This window comes from Neolamprologus multifasciatus, chromosome 4 (assembly GCF_963576455.1).
Source record: "Neolamprologus multifasciatus chromosome 4, fNeoMul1.2, whole genome shotgun sequence".
Classification (NCBI taxonomy): domain Eukaryota; kingdom Metazoa; phylum Chordata; class Actinopteri; order Cichliformes; family Cichlidae; genus Neolamprologus; species Neolamprologus multifasciatus.
The window spans coordinates 15,141,891-15,159,594 of record NC_140442.1 but is presented as its reverse complement, the minus strand read 5'-3'; the positions used below and the strand labels follow the sequence as shown (position 1 = coordinate 15,159,594).

Genomic DNA, 17,704 nt, shown 5'->3' with positions numbered 1-17,704 from the left:
CATCCAGGTCATCATAGGCTGTATCCCAATTCAGGGTCTGCAGCCTTAAAGTACGCAGCCTCAAAGGTCCTCAAGGGCCGCGTACTCAAAGACCGCTAAGGCTGGAAGTGTGAGGCTTGTGAAATGGGACGGTCTAGCCTCCGTCGCGCTGCCCAGGTTGCCTAGCAACCATGATAGCTGGAAACGTGTGGTTGACAGAAATGAAGGAGAACATATTTTGTTCGTTTGTTTGTTTCTACATGAGCTTTGTGTGATTTAATAAGTATCTGAGGCTGAGACCACAGGACTGTAAAACATGATTGTTGGGCTTCATATCTGTACTGAACAGTCATATAGGTTTAGCTAGTAAATAACAAATACTTAATGTTGTTCATGAGACTAAAGTCAGTGTAAATATGATATGGCCAATATTATAGTTATTATATTAATCATTATTAGTTATTACAGCAGTGAGTTTGAACTCTCAGATCAAATCACTTCTATTGTCACAGCACATGTGAGTGAACTCTGTGTCAAATACTGAGCTTTAGTAAAGATTCAAGTTGCAGCTATTTCTATGTCCTATCACCTTAAATCTTGACTCAAAAACACTCAAGTATCTTTGACAGCGTATATATAGATGTATTATATATAAGAGACAAATGTTGTTCCTTCAGTATGTTGGCATTATTACATTTGGCTCAATGCTTACATATATGTGTAAAAAGCAAATGTACGAGCTGTGATAACTTTCTGATAGAATGAAGAGTAGACTGATATATTAAATATTCCTTTATTGGGTGAGAAAATCACACCATGTCATAACTGCTTTAAGTCATACAGAATAGATATCAGAGCCTTAAACAGGCTGACTTCTGCTAAATGGGTCAAACTGGGCAGAAAGTATACAAGCACATAACATCCTTATAGAATATGATGTAACACTATAGATCAACTTAGCTCAGAATATATAAAGCATATAAACAATTACAGCAATATGATGCAACAAACACAGCAGTGCTACTGATCCAAAATACTCAAAGCTTCATAGAACTGAAACAAACATTTATTTTTAGCTCCATTCTGCTGCTGATACATACTTTAGGTTTCTGAACATTAAACTTGTTGCTTCCTTTCATAGTGTGTAACTTGAAGGCCCTGAGTACTTTCTCCCACACTGAAAACACTGGAATGATAAAATTATTTGAACATTACCTAATAAGACTGATTCAGGACAGACAATTAGTTATGTTAAACTTTCCTAGCGGTCCTTCACAAACAGGGAACAGTCTGTCTATTTTCTCCATCTATCAGCTGCTGCTGGCTCTTCCTCCTCCTCTTCCTCACACACTGCTGAGTTTGTCCTGGTGGATCATCAGGGGTGCAAAGCCTCACAGATGATGTGCAGCAATGGGTCCCTCAGTCTGTCCTCACTCTGGACACTTGCAGTTGTCACACATGGAAATCAAATGTGTGATAAGCTGCAGGATTCAAACACAAGTGTAACTTATAAATACATGTTCATCCTTTTATTCCACAATCAGAGAGAAAGAAAAAGAGAGAGAGTGCAGGACAGACAGACAGGTGACAGTCTTAGGTGTATACACTGCTACAAAACAGCACCAGAGAAGGAGGATTAGTGTTTGTGTTATTACGAGTGCTAAACAAGAAGAGTTCCAGCTGGTACAGTGGACACATGTGTGACTCCTGTGATTAAAGCATCTTTCTTTCAGCTTAACGAGTGAACCGTCAGCTCGTTCAAACACATGTTAAAGTCCGTTTGGCTCGACACCACCGAACAGAGGCAGCAATATAACATAGCTAACATTAACAGTGCAGTGAGTCCTGCTTGTGCTGTGATATTCAGGACTGCAAACCGAGCAGCATCACTGACTTTCAGCTTGTTGTGTTTGTGGATATATGACTGACTGACATAATATTCAGTACTTACTTTTCACAGTTTACTCTTCAGCCGCTCCACTTCTGCTGTCTGTGGCAAAATTATCCACACCGACTGCCGCGCTATAAATTGTGGGATATGTTGGGCCACGAAGTCTACACAGCCACAGCCTTAAAATTCAGGGAAATGAAGGACGCATTTGAGGGCCGCATTTCGAGCAGCCTTTGAATTGGAACAGCCTTCAGTGCGCCACTGTGACGTAATCGGCCTTAAAATGCAGCCTTTAAGGCTGCAGACCCTGAATTGGGATACAGCCACTGTGTAAGGAGCTTGGAAAGGAAGCTCTGTTCGAACAGAGGCAGTGGTTTATAACACCAACTGTCTGCCATCTATAATAATGTGATTTCCTGTTGTCAGAAGGCCCAGGATGTGAGTGGCCCTTAATGCCCACTCACATCCTGCCCCATAGGGTGGGGCTTGGTTTCACAATAAGTTCACCTGAAACCTGGGTTGACTGCGATCCACACCTGTTTTCACACCTGTCTCTTGTGATTACGTAGAGGATCATTAGGGGGTCCATTGTCCCTCTTGGGGGGGGACACGACACTCCCATGGGGCCTAAATCTGGGACTCTCCACCATTTTATCTTATCAATCAATACTTTATTGATATAGCACATTTAAAGACCAGAGGTACACCAAAGTGCTTCTCAATAGTTAAATATGAAATAAAATTAATTACATGCGAGTATGATAGTACACTACAAATACATTGCCAGACAAAAAAAAAAGCACTAATTAACCCGGGAGTACTATGTTAAAATAAATATTTCACTCCTGGTGTAAAAGTTAGGTAAAATCAACACAGAAATATCAACTGGAAAAAAAACAGTAACACAATAGGTTAAAATTACACACAAATTTAACAAAAGCACAAAGTGTACATCCGATAAATCACTAACTAATCAAAAATGCAAGATCAAATAAATAACCTTTCAATCGTGTTTTAAAAGATTGAATAGATTCCGACGCGTGAATAATAAATGGCAAAGGCACGATCACCTCTGGTTTACAGCTGGGACCAAGGTTGCACCAAGAGCACTTGACTCGATGATTGAAGTGCTCTCCTAGGAGTATACAGGCTGAGAAGTTGAGTTAAATAGCATGGTGCAATATTATTTACGATTTTGAATGTAAGAAATAAAATCTTAAAATTAATCCGATATCTGATGGGCAGCCAATGTAGGTCAGCAAGGATCAAGGTAAAAGAATCAAATCTTCTAGTACCAGTTAAAAGGCGTACCGCTGCATTTTGGACAAGTTGTAGTTTATGTAGAAGGACAGATTGGAAGCCCAGGTAAAGGGAGTTGCAGTAGTCTAATCTTGAAGTAACAAAGGCATGGATAAGTTATGACTGAAGAAGCTTCTCGGATGAGAGGTGAAACGTCTTCAAGCAACTTAGAAAAGTCCAGACGGTTTTCTTTCCAAGCTCCTTAGACAACAAAGAAGGCAATTCCACACAAACAATTTTACCATATTAATTTATTAAGCACAGTGGTGGCCGCCATCTTAAAAGTATATCACCTTACATAGGTTCCCAAACCATGAACTCCTTTTCTCATAATGGATGGGAGAAGCCGCTAATGATGGCCTGAACAAAAAGGAAATAAAAACAGGCCCACCAAACGATAACACGACTTAAGGCCTCACAGGATGTAAAACGCATTTTTCATCGTAGGCCACATACAGCTCACTTCTATCACAGATGGTCAAACCATAGAAACTACAATTTCTGTCAATGTAAAGATGTTTAAATACACATGTATACAATGTTATAGTGATTTCATATTTCCAAAAACTGTAATGCAATGGGTTTTTGTATGTTTGTTTTGTTATGGAGCAGGATTTTTTAGTAAGTTTGGATCCTAAAACTTAAAAAAAAAAAAAGTCAAGAACCAAAGAGGAAATACATTTTTCCTAACACAGGACTAAGGAACACCAAGACAGAAATTAAGCTGTAAACCAACAAGACAACACGACTAAATGAGAGGAAGAATACAAGAAATAATCTAAACATTACACAACTCTATAATGTCATGTAATGATTTAATATGAAAAACTGTAACACAGGATAAGCAGATCAAGGACATAAAAAATATATTCTCAAGCTTTTTAAACAATATCAGTCAAAATCAGTCAAAATGCATAAATAGTTTTACTTAACTACTGAACAATGACAAATAGAAGATATTAATTATTTACATCTCAATATTGCTTTTAACAATCCTCACACTACACGAGTCCCTAAAATGGACTAATTGCAGCCTCTAAGATGATCAGCATATGTACTTAAAACAAATTTTAACATTTTTAAAGACAAAAAACATTGACATTTTTTAAATTAAAAACATTAATTTAATTCAGTTGATAACAGTTGGATTCAGTTGGAGTGCCTACAAGTTGATCATGATATTTCTTCACCATCTCAAGCTCTGTTGAAACATCTGAAAAACAAAACATTTTTTGAATTGTTTCCCCCCAGAGTGACACACATATGTGTGAATGAGTAATCAGTTATTTATTCACTTATTTTTTTAAAAGATAAATATATAGACACCCCTGCAAGACTGCAAAGATAAAGAGGGAAGGGAAACATCATCAAACAATTTGAACCAATGTAATTACAGAAAACTGTCCTGTTTACCTGGGAGTAAGCACTCTTCAGCTTTGAATGAAAGTCCAATAGATTCCTTCATAGTTTTCTCCAGAGTCTCCGAGACGTATACCTAATTTAAAATTTTAAAGTTTTTCATCACTTACCAAAGACTAGGATATTGTGTTAAAGTTGTATTTAGAAGGTTCTCAGACTGGATGAAAAATATAAATGGAAACATACATTTCTGTATAAGTCTATTCCAGTTAAATACAGAAAAAGCCTTCAGGTGAGTTATGAGAAAATATGTTCATCATAATTCTTCATAAAACATGACAAACCATCAAATCGTGCAACTTCTCCAACATGGTGTTTTTTGCCTGCTCAAACATGTCCTTCTTTGAGTGCACATGGTTCTCAATAGTCTTCCTCATGTTGTACAGTGTGTCTTCTCCTGTAAATGCTAAAGCCTCTACAAAAAGACAGAAAACTCTTCAGACCTTTTATGCCAAATAATTCTAAAAAAAAAAATTATGTTTTACTGCCAAGTTGTGAATCTCTGATTTTATTTCTTACCGCAATAGCCTTCTTCCATAATGTTCTCAATTGTCTCTGTCAGACTGCTGTAGACATTTTTCTTCTGTTTCTGGATGATTCTGCTCAGTCTTGCCTTAATATTTTCTTCCTTAGAGACAAACATGAAATAAGGATGAACTTTACCATCAGTCCATTGATAGACAGTAAAGTTTCACTTCTTACCTCTGTCTTGAGAAATCTGAGTTGCAGTTCAGCATTTTGGTACTTTTCAATCAGAGAATCAATGTCAAGTGAAAATGTCTTGATGACTCCATTGAATGCTCCACAAGTTACTTCGTTTCTAAAACATGTAAACATTGTAGATCATAATGGCTTAACTGGCAAGATTATATGTTATGAATTACATATCTTGAATGGTATTATGTGACTGTTTAGAACATGTTTTTATTACGGGAAGGTCTTTCTGAATTCTGCACCAATGCTGTCAATCAGACATGAAGCCAACTTCATATTAAGGTTAATTGGTTTCCCTTTTTTTGGTTTGTAGATGCCGCCATTCTCAATGACACACTTCAGTAAATTGTAAAAAGCACCACCATTCTTTCCCTGAAACACAAAAAAACCTCAGAATTATTGCATTTTACATTGTCATGTAAAATCTGTATGTATTTTAACTATGATTAAAATACATACATCATACAAGGTGTTCTTGAGTTTTTCTCCATATGAACATTTGGATTTCTCAACACCATCATCAAGGCATTTTTTAAAAGCCGTATAGGTGTCTTCCATTTCTTTTCTGACATTATCAAGTTGGAGGCTCATGTTTATCTCAAGTTCTTCACACACCTTGCCTTTTTTACTATCCTGGAAAATATTTTTATTAGTAAAACCATAAAAACTACTTGTTGTTGTTTCTTAATGAAATTCAGTTGGTTTAAAAAGTCACTCTCCTGTAATACGGACCTAAGAAGCAAAATAGAACAGCAAAACTACACGAATCAATCAAATAATAACTCATAAATTAGTAACAAAAAACAATAAAAGAAACACAAATACATATGAGAAATCCAAACATTTAAGAGAATATTATTTTGTATCTTTTACTTGACCCTACCACTCCTCTCGAGTTGGCTCCTTGAATCAAAGACAGAATCCCATGAGCTCCCGTCACATAGTTTACTGTCTCTGAGTGACAGTCATTGAGATCTTGCAAAAATCTCTGAAGTTTGGTTATTTCTGTTTCAAGGACAAACATACATAGTTTAATTAAAATTAAACAATTCTTCTTTCAATCAAAGCAAACTGAAAAAACATTAGCATTCTAGCTATGCATGTTATGTTTACATAAAGGAGACTTCACCTACCAGTATCTTCTGGACTTAAGTAGTTTTCTTTGAGGAACTTTTTGGAGCTCACTGTGAACACTTTGAAAGTGTCATCAGTGAAGTATTTCTAGGGGAAAATGTGATTTCAATTTAATGCAAATGTGGAGAGTCTTTGCATTAGACTTTCTGTCAGACTATAAAATTCACCTTAATCTTGCTTTGCTTGTTGAATTCTTTCTTTATTGCATCCTTGGTTTGCACATTTCTTTCAGTTAGTAGATCATGGAAATCAGCTGACGAACTAAAAAAAAAGGGGGGGGGGGGTAACACACACACACACAAAGAAATATACTTGTCTCAATGGCAATAACCCACCAACAGACTAATGAGGTACCTTCCTTAAGACTGTAATGGATATTTAAGAAAAAAGTGATACAAATCAAGAATGTTTGTGATAATGGAAAATAAGTGACAGGAAGACAGTGGGGGAAACAGGAAGTCTACTTCAGAGTCGGAAGCTCCTGCAGAGTTAAGTTGACGGTGAATATCTGAGATTTTACGGGTGGAAAAAGAGATTAGATGATTACAAAAGTCAGCAGAATACATATGGGAGGAGAACATGTCTGGAGTTTTTGGAATTTTACTGAACAATGAAAAGAGAGACCTGGAGTTACCTTCATTAGAACTGATTAAACCAGAGTAGTATGCGAATTTGGCTGAAACAATGCAGTCCTTATAGAACAAAACATGATCATTATACATTTCTTTATGTATAGCAAGTCCAGTTTTCTTAAATAGACGTTCGAGTTGCCATCCTTTAGCTTTAAGATGACGCAGGTTGGGGTAAACCATGGTGCTGAACGGGAAAATGAGACAGTTCGATGTTTAAGTGGAGCAAATATGTTAAGAAGGTTATGAAGGTTGACATTATAATGAGAAACAAGTTCATGAGGGGTTGAGGAGCTGTGAATAGATGGAAGGTCATGGATGGCAGATCTCTCTGGAAAGAGGAATTTTGTTATTGTCCATATGAATATTGAAGTAGTCAAGAAGTTGGATAAGTGATGAAACATTTCTCCCACAAAACGCTACATCCAGATGAACAGATTCAACTTTTGGAGACATGTTCTAGATGGATTATGATTTGTTAGGAAGTTTCCTATAATCTCATAGATTTTGTACCCATACATAAAGCTGCCTTGCCTGTGTCACTCTCAAATAACTCAATTTCCTTCTGACCGGGCAATTCTCTTTTCATTACTCAGTGCACCTTATTTAGTAAACTTTATAAAATTGTCTCAGCGTCTGAGACTCCTTTTGACCCAAATGTTCTGCATTAATAAGGCCAAACCCTTTGCTTCACTCTTTGTCTAGCCTGGGTTGATCTATGGAAACACCCTGCAGTTGATCAGCATGGGAAATTTACTTACAGATCATCTGAGTCATCAAGAAGATCAGACTTGGTGCAAATAAAATGAATTTGCTGACATTCGCCACCATTTCCAATCAGACTACTGACACTTTCCAGGATCTCCCAGGCCTCTTTCTCTGATGCTGCTCGATTAATTTCAGTCACAATCCACACAGTAGAACAATCTCCAACTATCTGAAAGGAGAATAACATGTCTTGATGCTTCATCAAAAGGTGACATTACTGTTTGCACAGAATAAAGCAAAGAGCAGTAAATGTGAATCACCCCTTTCCACATCTGATCTCTGCTTTTGTTACGGTCGCCATTTCCAGGAAGGTCCACAAGTGTGACATGCTGGAGAAAAAGATTGTTTGGCACCCTGACAGTCACACACTTCACAAGTGGCCAAAACCACTTTTTTCCTTCATTACCTTCCTCTTGTTTTGAATCACTTCTTGTGTATTTGACACATTCTGCAGAGAGTTCATCAGCCTGCAATAAATGACAAAAATAAAGCAATGCAAGACAGTTTAACTTCAATCCTACACTGCAAGTGTGTTACAGATTGCTTTAAAGAATTACAGTGCCATAAAAGATGACAAAAAAGCAATTAACTGGTCTCAGTAAAAGTTTGCATGAGTCATTAATTTTAGATTTAAATGTGATCAGCAGACATGTTTTATATCCGCGCGGAATAGTTTTCTATAGGAGATCGCTGCAAAAAGTGCAGCCTTACCTAATGTCCACCCTACTGTTACTCATTTTATATTAAGATTTAAAATCTAGTTGGTATGGTGAGTAACCTTCAGTAACAGTAATAAATCACTGTGTTGCACATAGTGAAATCATACCCAAGAATCAAATTGTTAAATGGTGTAATTTAACCCTTAGATACTGTTCAGATCAAATGTCACATTTAACAGCAGTGAAATCTTGAAATTTGACGACTTTTCCTAAAATGACACACACACACACACACACACACACACACACACACACACACACACACACACACACACACACACACACACTACTTGAATTTCGAACCAACTTTTCAAATAGAAACAGTGTTTAAAAATCCATCCATTCATTCTCTTCAACTTTCTAATTTAGGGTCTCAAGGGGGGCTGCAACCTGTCCAGTTGCCTTATGGAGACCATATGGCATATGGTTGCCTGTCTGTCACAGGGCTAAAATGAAAATATGTCTGAAAATGACAGATAATATAACAAAATAGAACAGATTAATTTTTTTGTTAGTGGACAATTGTCTCATACACTTCTTACTGTAGGTTGGACAGTTCCTAAATTACTGAAACCATATACTATACTTACAGCAAATTTATACAATTTTAACACATCACACTTCCTGTTTAGTAATAGAGCAGTGATGTCTTACTGATTCACATGTCAAAATCTTCCTCCTGCTTTGGGGAAATTCTGGAATTTCTCTAAAATATTTTCCATCCATAAGATCTTCAAAAGACTTTCCTTTCCATTCTTCTCCATAGAGCGCTGAAAACTTTTCACTGATGTCATGATAGTCATTATCAACATCCATTTCACAGTCTTCATTATCCCCAAGAAATTGATGAGATGACCACAACTCATCTTTCCACTCCTTAAAAACAAAAATGCTTTTCAGTTTTATTAAAAGCGCCAAAACCCAGAAAAATAAGACATTATATTTCTGCAGCTAAAACTAATTTGACCTCTGGTGTGATGAACTCAATGTCTGCCTCATAGTTAGAGCCTTGCATGTTGGCCTCCACTTTGATCATGACTGAGGTGCATGCACTGACACTTCCAGAAGGCAAAAGGTTCTTCTCTTCAATGATGGCATTTATCAGAGAACTCTTTCCAGCCCCAGTTTTACCAAAGACACCAACCAGCTCCCTCTTGTCTGTCTCCAAATCACTAATTTTTTTCCTGTTAAATGAGATGAAGAGTTAAATTTTTACCTCAAATTTGTGGATACCAGAAACAGCAAATAAAAGTAGTTGTACTATACAGACTTACCAGAAATTCACAAGAATAAAAGTCTGGCAGAAGTAAATCGAATCCAAGTGAGACTAACTGTGATCCACACTAAAAGCATTGGAAGAATTCATTTTCTGTTTTAACCTGTCTGTCAGCAATACAACTAATAACTTGTATTGCATATTATTGTAACTAATAATGTAAGTAATAGTAAAAATACTTCACCAGTCAAGAAATACATTGGTAATACTAGCACAAAATGTAGGTTCATAGACTCAGCAAAAAGAAAACTGTTATTTCTTGTAATGAACATCCCCCAACAATGAAAGACAGCTCATGTGCTCCCAAACAATGGAGGTCTTGAGTCTTACGAATTAAATAAGGAATGAATGTCCATGTTTCCATGATTATTTATGATTCTAGAATCACTTGCTGGCAAACAAACAAACATGGTTTTCTAACATGGCTACACAGACACAACAAAGAATATGGAAACTTAATACTCACTTCAGGAAAGCACTGAGCTTGTCTCTTTCGTGTAGTCTGGCATGGACAAATTTCATTATGTTTTTTACATCAGACAGCACGATTGCTTCTGTAAGCAAAGAAGTAAATAATTATTTAGCAGGAGCTATAAACCAGTGAAACCATCCCAATGATCCTTTCTCTGAGTCCTTTCTCAATGACCATCTCACCATATCACTAATTTGTCACTCCACTCTCACTTGTGAACAGGACCCAAAGACATATTTTACTCGAAGCAAAAGTGCTTCCCTGAGAGGCCACTCCATTCTTTTCTCACAGGATAAAATACCTTCTTGAATTCCAAAAAACCCAAATAGATTGGTTTGGAAAACTCCCATGCAACCTCAAATATCTTTGACAGCATAAAATGATGGTACAGTGTTTTGTGATAACTACGAATGCTGGATTTTCATTCCTGACTCAAAAGGTTCATCTAATAGCTGGACTCTCCTCTGCACTGGCAGTTTTTCGTTCAGCTACTGCCAGATCTACATTCTACTTGGCCTATCACTAACTGCCAGTTAATTCTCGAGCCCCACAAGCTCAAAACCATGAGTGACAGGACTCCTCCCCAAACGTGATCCCTTCACCTTCAGTGCCCACCAGGGCTTGACTGGTAATCTGGCACACCAGACATTTGCCTGTTTTGCCAATGTGCTTTTAGACCAATGGCTGCTGTGGACCATCCACACAAACACTGACATCTGCCTATTCATTAATTAACTGCTATCATTAACTGACACTGTTTTACCCAATCAAATTGCTTAACACAACCAGGCCCTCTCCACCTTTGCTGTGCACTCAAACACCTTGTAGAACAGAGTTTATTGTGGAAGAAGTGGTGAAAAGATGAATCTGAAAAGCTAAGAGAGAAAGAGAAAAAAAATCCACTTACAATAAATGCAACAAAATATGTCAAGGTAACTGACATGTTAGCAGCTGCACCATCAACAGTGGTACCAACAACACCACCGACACCAACAAGTAACAAGCCCTCACACTCACAGGAGGCTGATGTTACTAGCATCAGCAATGGAGAAGTACAGGAGGGACAGGAATCCACAAAAGAGTGAGGAAGGGATGGAGAAAGGTGAAAATACCATGGTAAGAAAATAGATGAAAGGACATAATTCAGGAGAAATTCAAGGATTACGGTAAAATGAATGGCTACTTTGATGATATGCCATCTAATCTCTAAAGTGTGGCTTTTAATTGTCACATGCTACATTACAGTGCAACTAAGATATGCTAACCAAACAACAGCTTTACCAATCTGATTAAACCTGTTTAGACTAGCATCTAGACTAATTGTAAAACAACAAGTATGTCATTGTTCCAGCATCCAAGAGAAGTAACTGCTACCACAACTCAAGACTGATGCTGTATAACACAAATGCTATGGTAATGGTGGGACAGGTCACGTCAGGTTAGAGGGGATTTTATGATCACCAGATCTCACAGAGCTCCAAGAACAACTGGTGTATTCAAGGGATTGATTACAAGAGCAGCTGAGCTTAAAGAAAAGATTGTGGCTACGCTGAAAACCTGGATCCTCCATGGTTGATTACCAAGAGTATGAGACGTATCCTCTGACAGTCTACTAGAAGAAGTGCATGCCAAGGTCAAGGCAGCACAGAGGGAAGTTAACCAATTATTAGAGCTGCAGAAAGGTGTGATGAAGAAAGGGATGCTTAAAAAGTACAGCAAGCTACCCATGCCCAAGGCCTTATAAACTACTAGGCAAAGACTCATAGCCTTCACTAATCACCTGAAGAGGTACGCCAGAGAAAGAGAGGCCAGGAGAACAAGCCAGATGCTCTTTAGTAAATCATCCAAGGTGTACGCTAAGTGGCAGGGGAAGAATATGAGAACAGCAGATATCTCTGTCCAGATATTCCCAGATCTCACTGTCAAGTGTTGAAAGCCCTAGGTAGGGCAGTAAAGCCTCCTCCCCATGACTCCAAAACGTTTTCAGTTGTCATTAATGTGGATTAGTTCAAATGACAGTCAGGACCCATGGGCTGGAACTGGGGAAATATGAGTAACTCGGCCCTGCCAACCACATCTCACTAAGCTACTGGAGTAGTTCAGCTCCTGCCAGTCTCAGCAAGAGTAACTCCGGTTTTGAACACTCCAGCCCCCTTCAAGATGACTGGTTCTGAGCTCATGGTGTCTTGTAGTAAGCCCAGCTAAGTCAGGCTCCTCCGCTCCAGTGTTAGTCAATACAAAATGTAATACAAGGAGGCAAAATGTTTGAACATTATGTATCATGCTCATAATATGGGAACTTGGCAAAAACATGAAATATTTAATTATGGTATATGTGGCATGCCAGCCGTTGCCTCTTAAAAATTCAATTTTATTAACATACTTTTACACCAATAAACCAATGAAAAAAATAATTTGAAAAAAAAAAAATGCCATTTTTGTTAAATGGCATTGTTTATAGAGAAATACCCAAGTATGGTCTTGGTTGGGAGCTACGTTGTCGTTTAGCTGGTGGTTGCAACTTGCTGGACTCATCTGGATGTTCAAACCTTCTCTTTCCTAAATGAATAAAAATAAAATAAAATAAAAATGTACAAATAAATAATTTTAAATGGGATTTGCTCAGGAGTGAAATTTAATACTCAAACTGACTGGTATTATTCTGTCCAAGTGAAAACACTGTTGTCTTGAAAATACTGCTAATACTTGTAATATATAAGATGGCATACATCTTACCTTTATCACTTGTGGATGCCAAAACCTGGGGATCAATGTACATATTTAATGCATGAAAAATTAAGTAATCAAATATAGGAATTTAATCATATATAAATCTTACTTGATCTATATCATATCATATCTTTTTGCTCCTGTTAATAGTGCAAAGTAACTGAAACACTGTAATTGCTATTATTGATCTTGGCCATTTAAATGAAATTGTATTTAACTTACTTGAACAGACAAATTGACTGTTTCCTGATTTATGTTTTGTTCTTCCTAGTAAGAACAAAAAATTCCAGGTAAATAGTTTTGTGTTAATATGTGTTTGCATATACCAATCCAATTCTAATATAAATTCACAGAAATTGAGATTTATCAGACCAAATATAACAATATGCAAAATAACTTTAGAAATAAACTGACTGAGAACCTTCACAGACAACTTTAGAAATACTAATTACATGCAGTACAATTACTTTTTTTAATTAATTAATTAATTAATTAATTTCTGTGTCTGTCCCGTTTGGTTCTTTAGCCGTCAGAATTGTTGTCTGAAGGCCAACAAAGATACCCAACAGATTTACTTTACCAAGTGGATCATCACAGCTTTGCCGTATTGGTCCATTTGATCAACATTTGTTATTATTATTTATTTTATTTTCAGTTGTTACAGAGGGGACAGACATGGCTGGGGGATAGGAAAGGCAGAAAGAAAGATGAAAGAAAAGAAAAACAGAATGGAAGAGGAACAGTGCGAAAGGGTACTTAAAAAAAAAAAATAAAATCTTGCTGATCACCTATTAAGAGAGAAAAAAAGAGAAAACAAGCAAAAAAAGAGAGCAGCATAATAAACACAACACAAGTACAATTACCTTTAACTGCTTTAATTTCTGCTTGAATGTTAATCTTGGTCCAACTTTTGGAATCAACTTATCAATGAGTTCATCATTAAGTTCATATAAACTTTCCTGTGTAATTTCTTCATCTGTAATTAAAATTTTAAATCTTAGTAATGCAGTAGTGCAAATCATTTTAAAATTACTACACATATGCATATGATGAAGGAGAGTTTAGTTATAGACACAGCTGTTAAAGTGTAATTTGCCCTCACAGGGGTAATTTAATACATTGGCTGTTTGAATTGAAGGCATGTCATTTGTGTTTTCTTTTATTAATTTATATTTTTACTTTTCTCTGTTAATTTAACAACCTACAAGACGCTACAGAAAAGTAACTATCATAACTATTATCGAGATTTGTATAAAATGTACCAATGTGTTGCCGTTGGTGCATATGTACTACTCCAGTACAGTAGGAAAATTACCTGCTTTGCTGCAGAACAAAGTTGCAGCATTTATGTCTACACTAACAGATTCTTTTTCAGTATTCACAAAAGCTTCTTTGGCTACTCTCTTGCTACAAGTTGTTGCCACATTGGGTGGCTCCAAATGCTTCATTAGGTAATATGCTCTTCCTGATACAGCACCAAATCTCCAGCTGGAAACAATCCAGTGACCTTTCGCTTGCCAAATTGTCATGTTAAACATCACATTATTATTGTACAAAATCTGTGCTCATCAGTGATGCATAGATATACCTTACCTTCAAATTTATCCATCCACTTTTGTAGATCCCATTCAGTAAGTTTGTTTCGCACAAAATCATCCATGACCACGAAGAGAAACTGGAAGATAAATTGTAATTTCTAATCAAACAACAAAATGGCTAGGAATAGGCAGATATATAAACAATACGTTTAGAGCAAAAGTTCAAATAGTTTACCTGCTATTGAAGATGCGGTAAAAAAGATTCTTTCAGAGAGGGTGAAGTCAGCCAGAAGGCATAGACTGGGAACAGTCAGGAACAAAAACAAAAAAGGAGAAGTCCAACAATAAGTAGAAGTTTTAAAAACAAAAGTCGATTAAGGTAAAAAAAAAAAAAAAAAAAAAAAAAAAAGCAAGAGAAGGTAAGTGGAACAAAAGGAGGTGAGTGGAACCAGATCTGAACATAAACAGATGCTAGTGTTATTGCAGAGGTGCCGGAAGTGGCTGGATGTTTGACTATAGGATCTTAATGCATATGTAAAAATAAGGAGTGAGTGAAAGACTAAATATAGAAACACTGACATTTAGTTTTGTTTGAATGTGTGAAAAAAAAAAACAGCTAGGAAAAATGTAAAAAGGAATAACTTTGGTAAACAAATACATAAAGACAAAACAAAACTAACAGCAACTGTTAGGTATGACAAGCAAATGTGCTTTTTGGAGACACTCAGATTCTTTACTATTTTGTCAGAATGTCAACACAATTTTGATAAAACAGCACAAAAAGAGTCTGGGTTTACTTCCAAAGCTATGTTTAAAATAAAAATTTATATATATAAAAAAAACAAACACCAAACTTAAAAACAAAAAACTTTCCAAAAGGAAGTTCTCTGAAGAATAAACATAAATGACATGACACAGATTTGTTCCATGTCTTCAGTGTTTATGTATTTATGTTATTCATCTATGTTTATGTTATTTACACGGTCAGAAAGGCTGCAGGAAGCAAGATTGATTGAATAAGTGATGCAACAGCATGGCAAGATTGTTTTCATAATATACACAAACTGAAACTAAAGAACAATGCATATACAATTTCACCTAAAACAAAACTTTCCAAAAGATACAAGAATATATGCATTTACCAGATATAAAATCAGTTTTGCTGTTTCATAACTGGGTAAAACTTTAACCTTATTAAAACGGCCTTGATTAACTATAATGTGTTTTTGTCCTAAGTAACATTATCAGTGTTTTTAATGACACTGAAGGTGATCTATTCAGCAGCTGCACTGAATCCATGAAATAGTCACAGGTCAATATTAGTAAAGCTGCTACTTCAACCTGAGACTCAAAAAGACAAGATTTTGAGTTCCCCATCCATGTCTTGCACACACACTATGGTGCAGTTTAAACCAGAGGTCCATAAATAATCAAGGTACATGGAAGGTCCCACCACTAAGGCATCCAGTTACTTCCACTTTATTGCATCAGCCCCTGATAAATAGAAACAAGTTATTAATTTATCTAAAATATTCATAAAAAAAGCCTCTGTGGTTAACCCTACTGCAGAAACACTGGTGCAGATGCAGCTAGAAAACGGAGAGAGGGCCTACTTCCAATGGTGGAACACAGTCCTGATCAAAAGTTTAAGACCACTTGAAAAATGGCACAAAAAAAAATCATATTTTGTATGGTTGGATCTTAACAAGGTTCCAACTGGAGTTCGAACATGCAAAAAGAAGAAATGGGAGTGAAACAAAAAATGTTTTAGAAGGTTATTGAAAACAACGCTTAAACTGAAACAGGCTGTTTTACAGTTGATCAAAAATTTAGGACCACACCTCCAAAAAACCCCAGTAAACCCCCCAAACAGAAATCAAAGTTCCAAACATGAACTCAGTAATGAGTAGCTCCACTGTTATTGTTGATCACTTCAAAAATTAATATAAGTTGTTATATATTCAAACTCGAAATGAATCAACTGCTCGAAATGAATAATTCAATACATCAAAAACACATTAACAGGCTTCCATATACTCTACATACGGGTTAAAGGCTATTCTAAAATCTTAAACCAGAGCAATGCACAAAGATCAAACGATCAAGATCAAATTACTGCCCAGACAGTTACTGAAATGGAAAGAATAAAACCCGAACGAAAGAAGGGAGAAAACAAAGCATAAAGGCAAAGCAGCAGCACTTCTGTAAGTGTATGCCAGAGAAACAGTAGCGGCGCCACTGTAATGCTATCAGCCGCCCACCTAGGACCAGACATGCTGTGAATGCACGGTAAAATTAGCATTTACAGTAAAAGACGATTGTGACAGAAATAAAGCTAAGACCGTGAAAAATCAAAGTTACAAACGGCGTCTTCCAATTCTTAGAGTGGAGGTTTCTGCAGCTACGACCTATAAACACACCCGTTTACTGCGAAGTAAAATTAAACGCACAGAATTAAAACATACCAGTAATCGGTGGAGGGAAAACTTCAGAGGAAACTATCCGCAGGTGATCTCTACAAAAACATGAGTAGCACCAATCAACAAAAATGTAACCAATTCAGTCGGAGGGAGCAGAAAAATTTACACGACCTCTGTAACAGCTCGAGTGACGAAGACCCGGATGTATACAGCAACAGGTGAGCTAGTGAGGGATGCTTAAATGGAAGGGCATCTAATTCGTGATATCGTACCACATTTTTGTTCTGAAATAATCCCCCTTCCTTTAATTTTGTGCTGGAGACTGACGAGGTACAACAGGCTCGGCGGGGGGGATATAACCCCTTTAAAGCAGTCCCACATATTTCTTTATTTCTATTCATATTCATATTCATAACTTCAAGATTTGACGCAAAAGTAATGTCATCCAGAGTAATAGATAGTCTCGAGGACAAGTGTAAAAATAAATGTTTTCGAAGACATTTTACTTTTACACTTATTTACATTTATTTTACACAAATAGAAACCGAAACTCTGCCAAGTAAAAACTATGATCAAGCCATTTGCATCACATTCATTTGCAAATCGTATAAGGCTAATTCAAAGACTTCGTTCAGGAGGAACGCCCTCCTCCCTGCCATCATTGCTTTACCACAGTCACAACAAAAATAAACATTACATCATTTGACAACACGGGG

At 36.7% G+C, this 17,704-nt stretch overlaps 2 protein-coding genes across 3 annotated transcripts in view; both read right to left on the bottom strand.

Annotated features, from left to right (window-relative positions):
- The window catches only part of LOC146520085 (nuclear GTPase SLIP-GC-like), a 35,828-nt gene extending 20,939 nt beyond the window's left edge, over nucleotides 1-14,889 (bottom strand). Inside the window, exon 1 of the mRNA XM_085158047.1 lies at nucleotides 14,804-14,889. The gene's annotated coding sequence lies outside the window, so the exon portion shown is untranslated. The remainder of the gene's footprint in view (nucleotides 1-14,803) is intronic.
- LOC146520084 (nuclear GTPase SLIP-GC-like) lies at nucleotides 2,470-17,081 on the bottom strand. 2 transcript variants are annotated; one of them, XM_085158050.1, is made up of 22 exons: nucleotides 17,034-17,081; nucleotides 14,804-14,868; nucleotides 14,624-14,705; nucleotides 13,894-14,006; nucleotides 13,253-13,297; nucleotides 13,037-13,061; nucleotides 12,770-12,859; nucleotides 10,295-10,382; nucleotides 9,520-9,736; nucleotides 9,207-9,428; nucleotides 8,094-8,300; nucleotides 7,827-8,002; nucleotides 6,604-6,697; nucleotides 6,436-6,523; nucleotides 6,186-6,307; nucleotides 5,762-5,935; nucleotides 5,520-5,674; nucleotides 5,291-5,408; nucleotides 5,108-5,216; nucleotides 4,873-5,003; nucleotides 4,583-4,664; nucleotides 2,470-4,382 (listed from the first exon to the last, which is right to left on the bottom strand). In XM_085158050.1, the coding sequence occupies exons 3-22, from the start codon at nucleotides 14,688-14,690 to the stop codon at nucleotides 4,294-4,296; spliced, it is 2,412 nt and encodes an 803-aa protein (XP_085014176.1). In that variant the 5' UTR covers nucleotides 14,691-14,705; nucleotides 14,804-14,868; nucleotides 17,034-17,081; the 3' UTR covers nucleotides 2,470-4,293. The 2 variants fall into 2 exon arrangements, with proteins under 2 accessions (XP_085014176.1, XP_085014177.1); XM_085158051.1 differs by lacking the exon at nucleotides 13,253-13,297.
- Between the last annotated feature and the right edge of the window lie 623 nt (nucleotides 17,082-17,704).

Bases quoted from the DNA above. Each gene is read 5' to 3' on its own strand.
- LOC146520084 (XM_085158050.1), bottom strand. From the start codon at position 14,690: ATGGATGATTTTGTGCGAAACAAACTTACTGAATGGGATCTACAAAAG. The intron at 6,308-6,435 runs GTAGGTGAAGTC...TCCTTGAAACAG, and splicing joins CTTAAGTCCAGAAGATACTG to AAATAACCAAACTTCAGAGA. The intron at 4,665-4,872 runs GTTTGTCATGTT...ATTTTAAATTAG, and splicing joins AGAAGTTGCACGATTTGATG to GTATACGTCTCGGAGACTCT.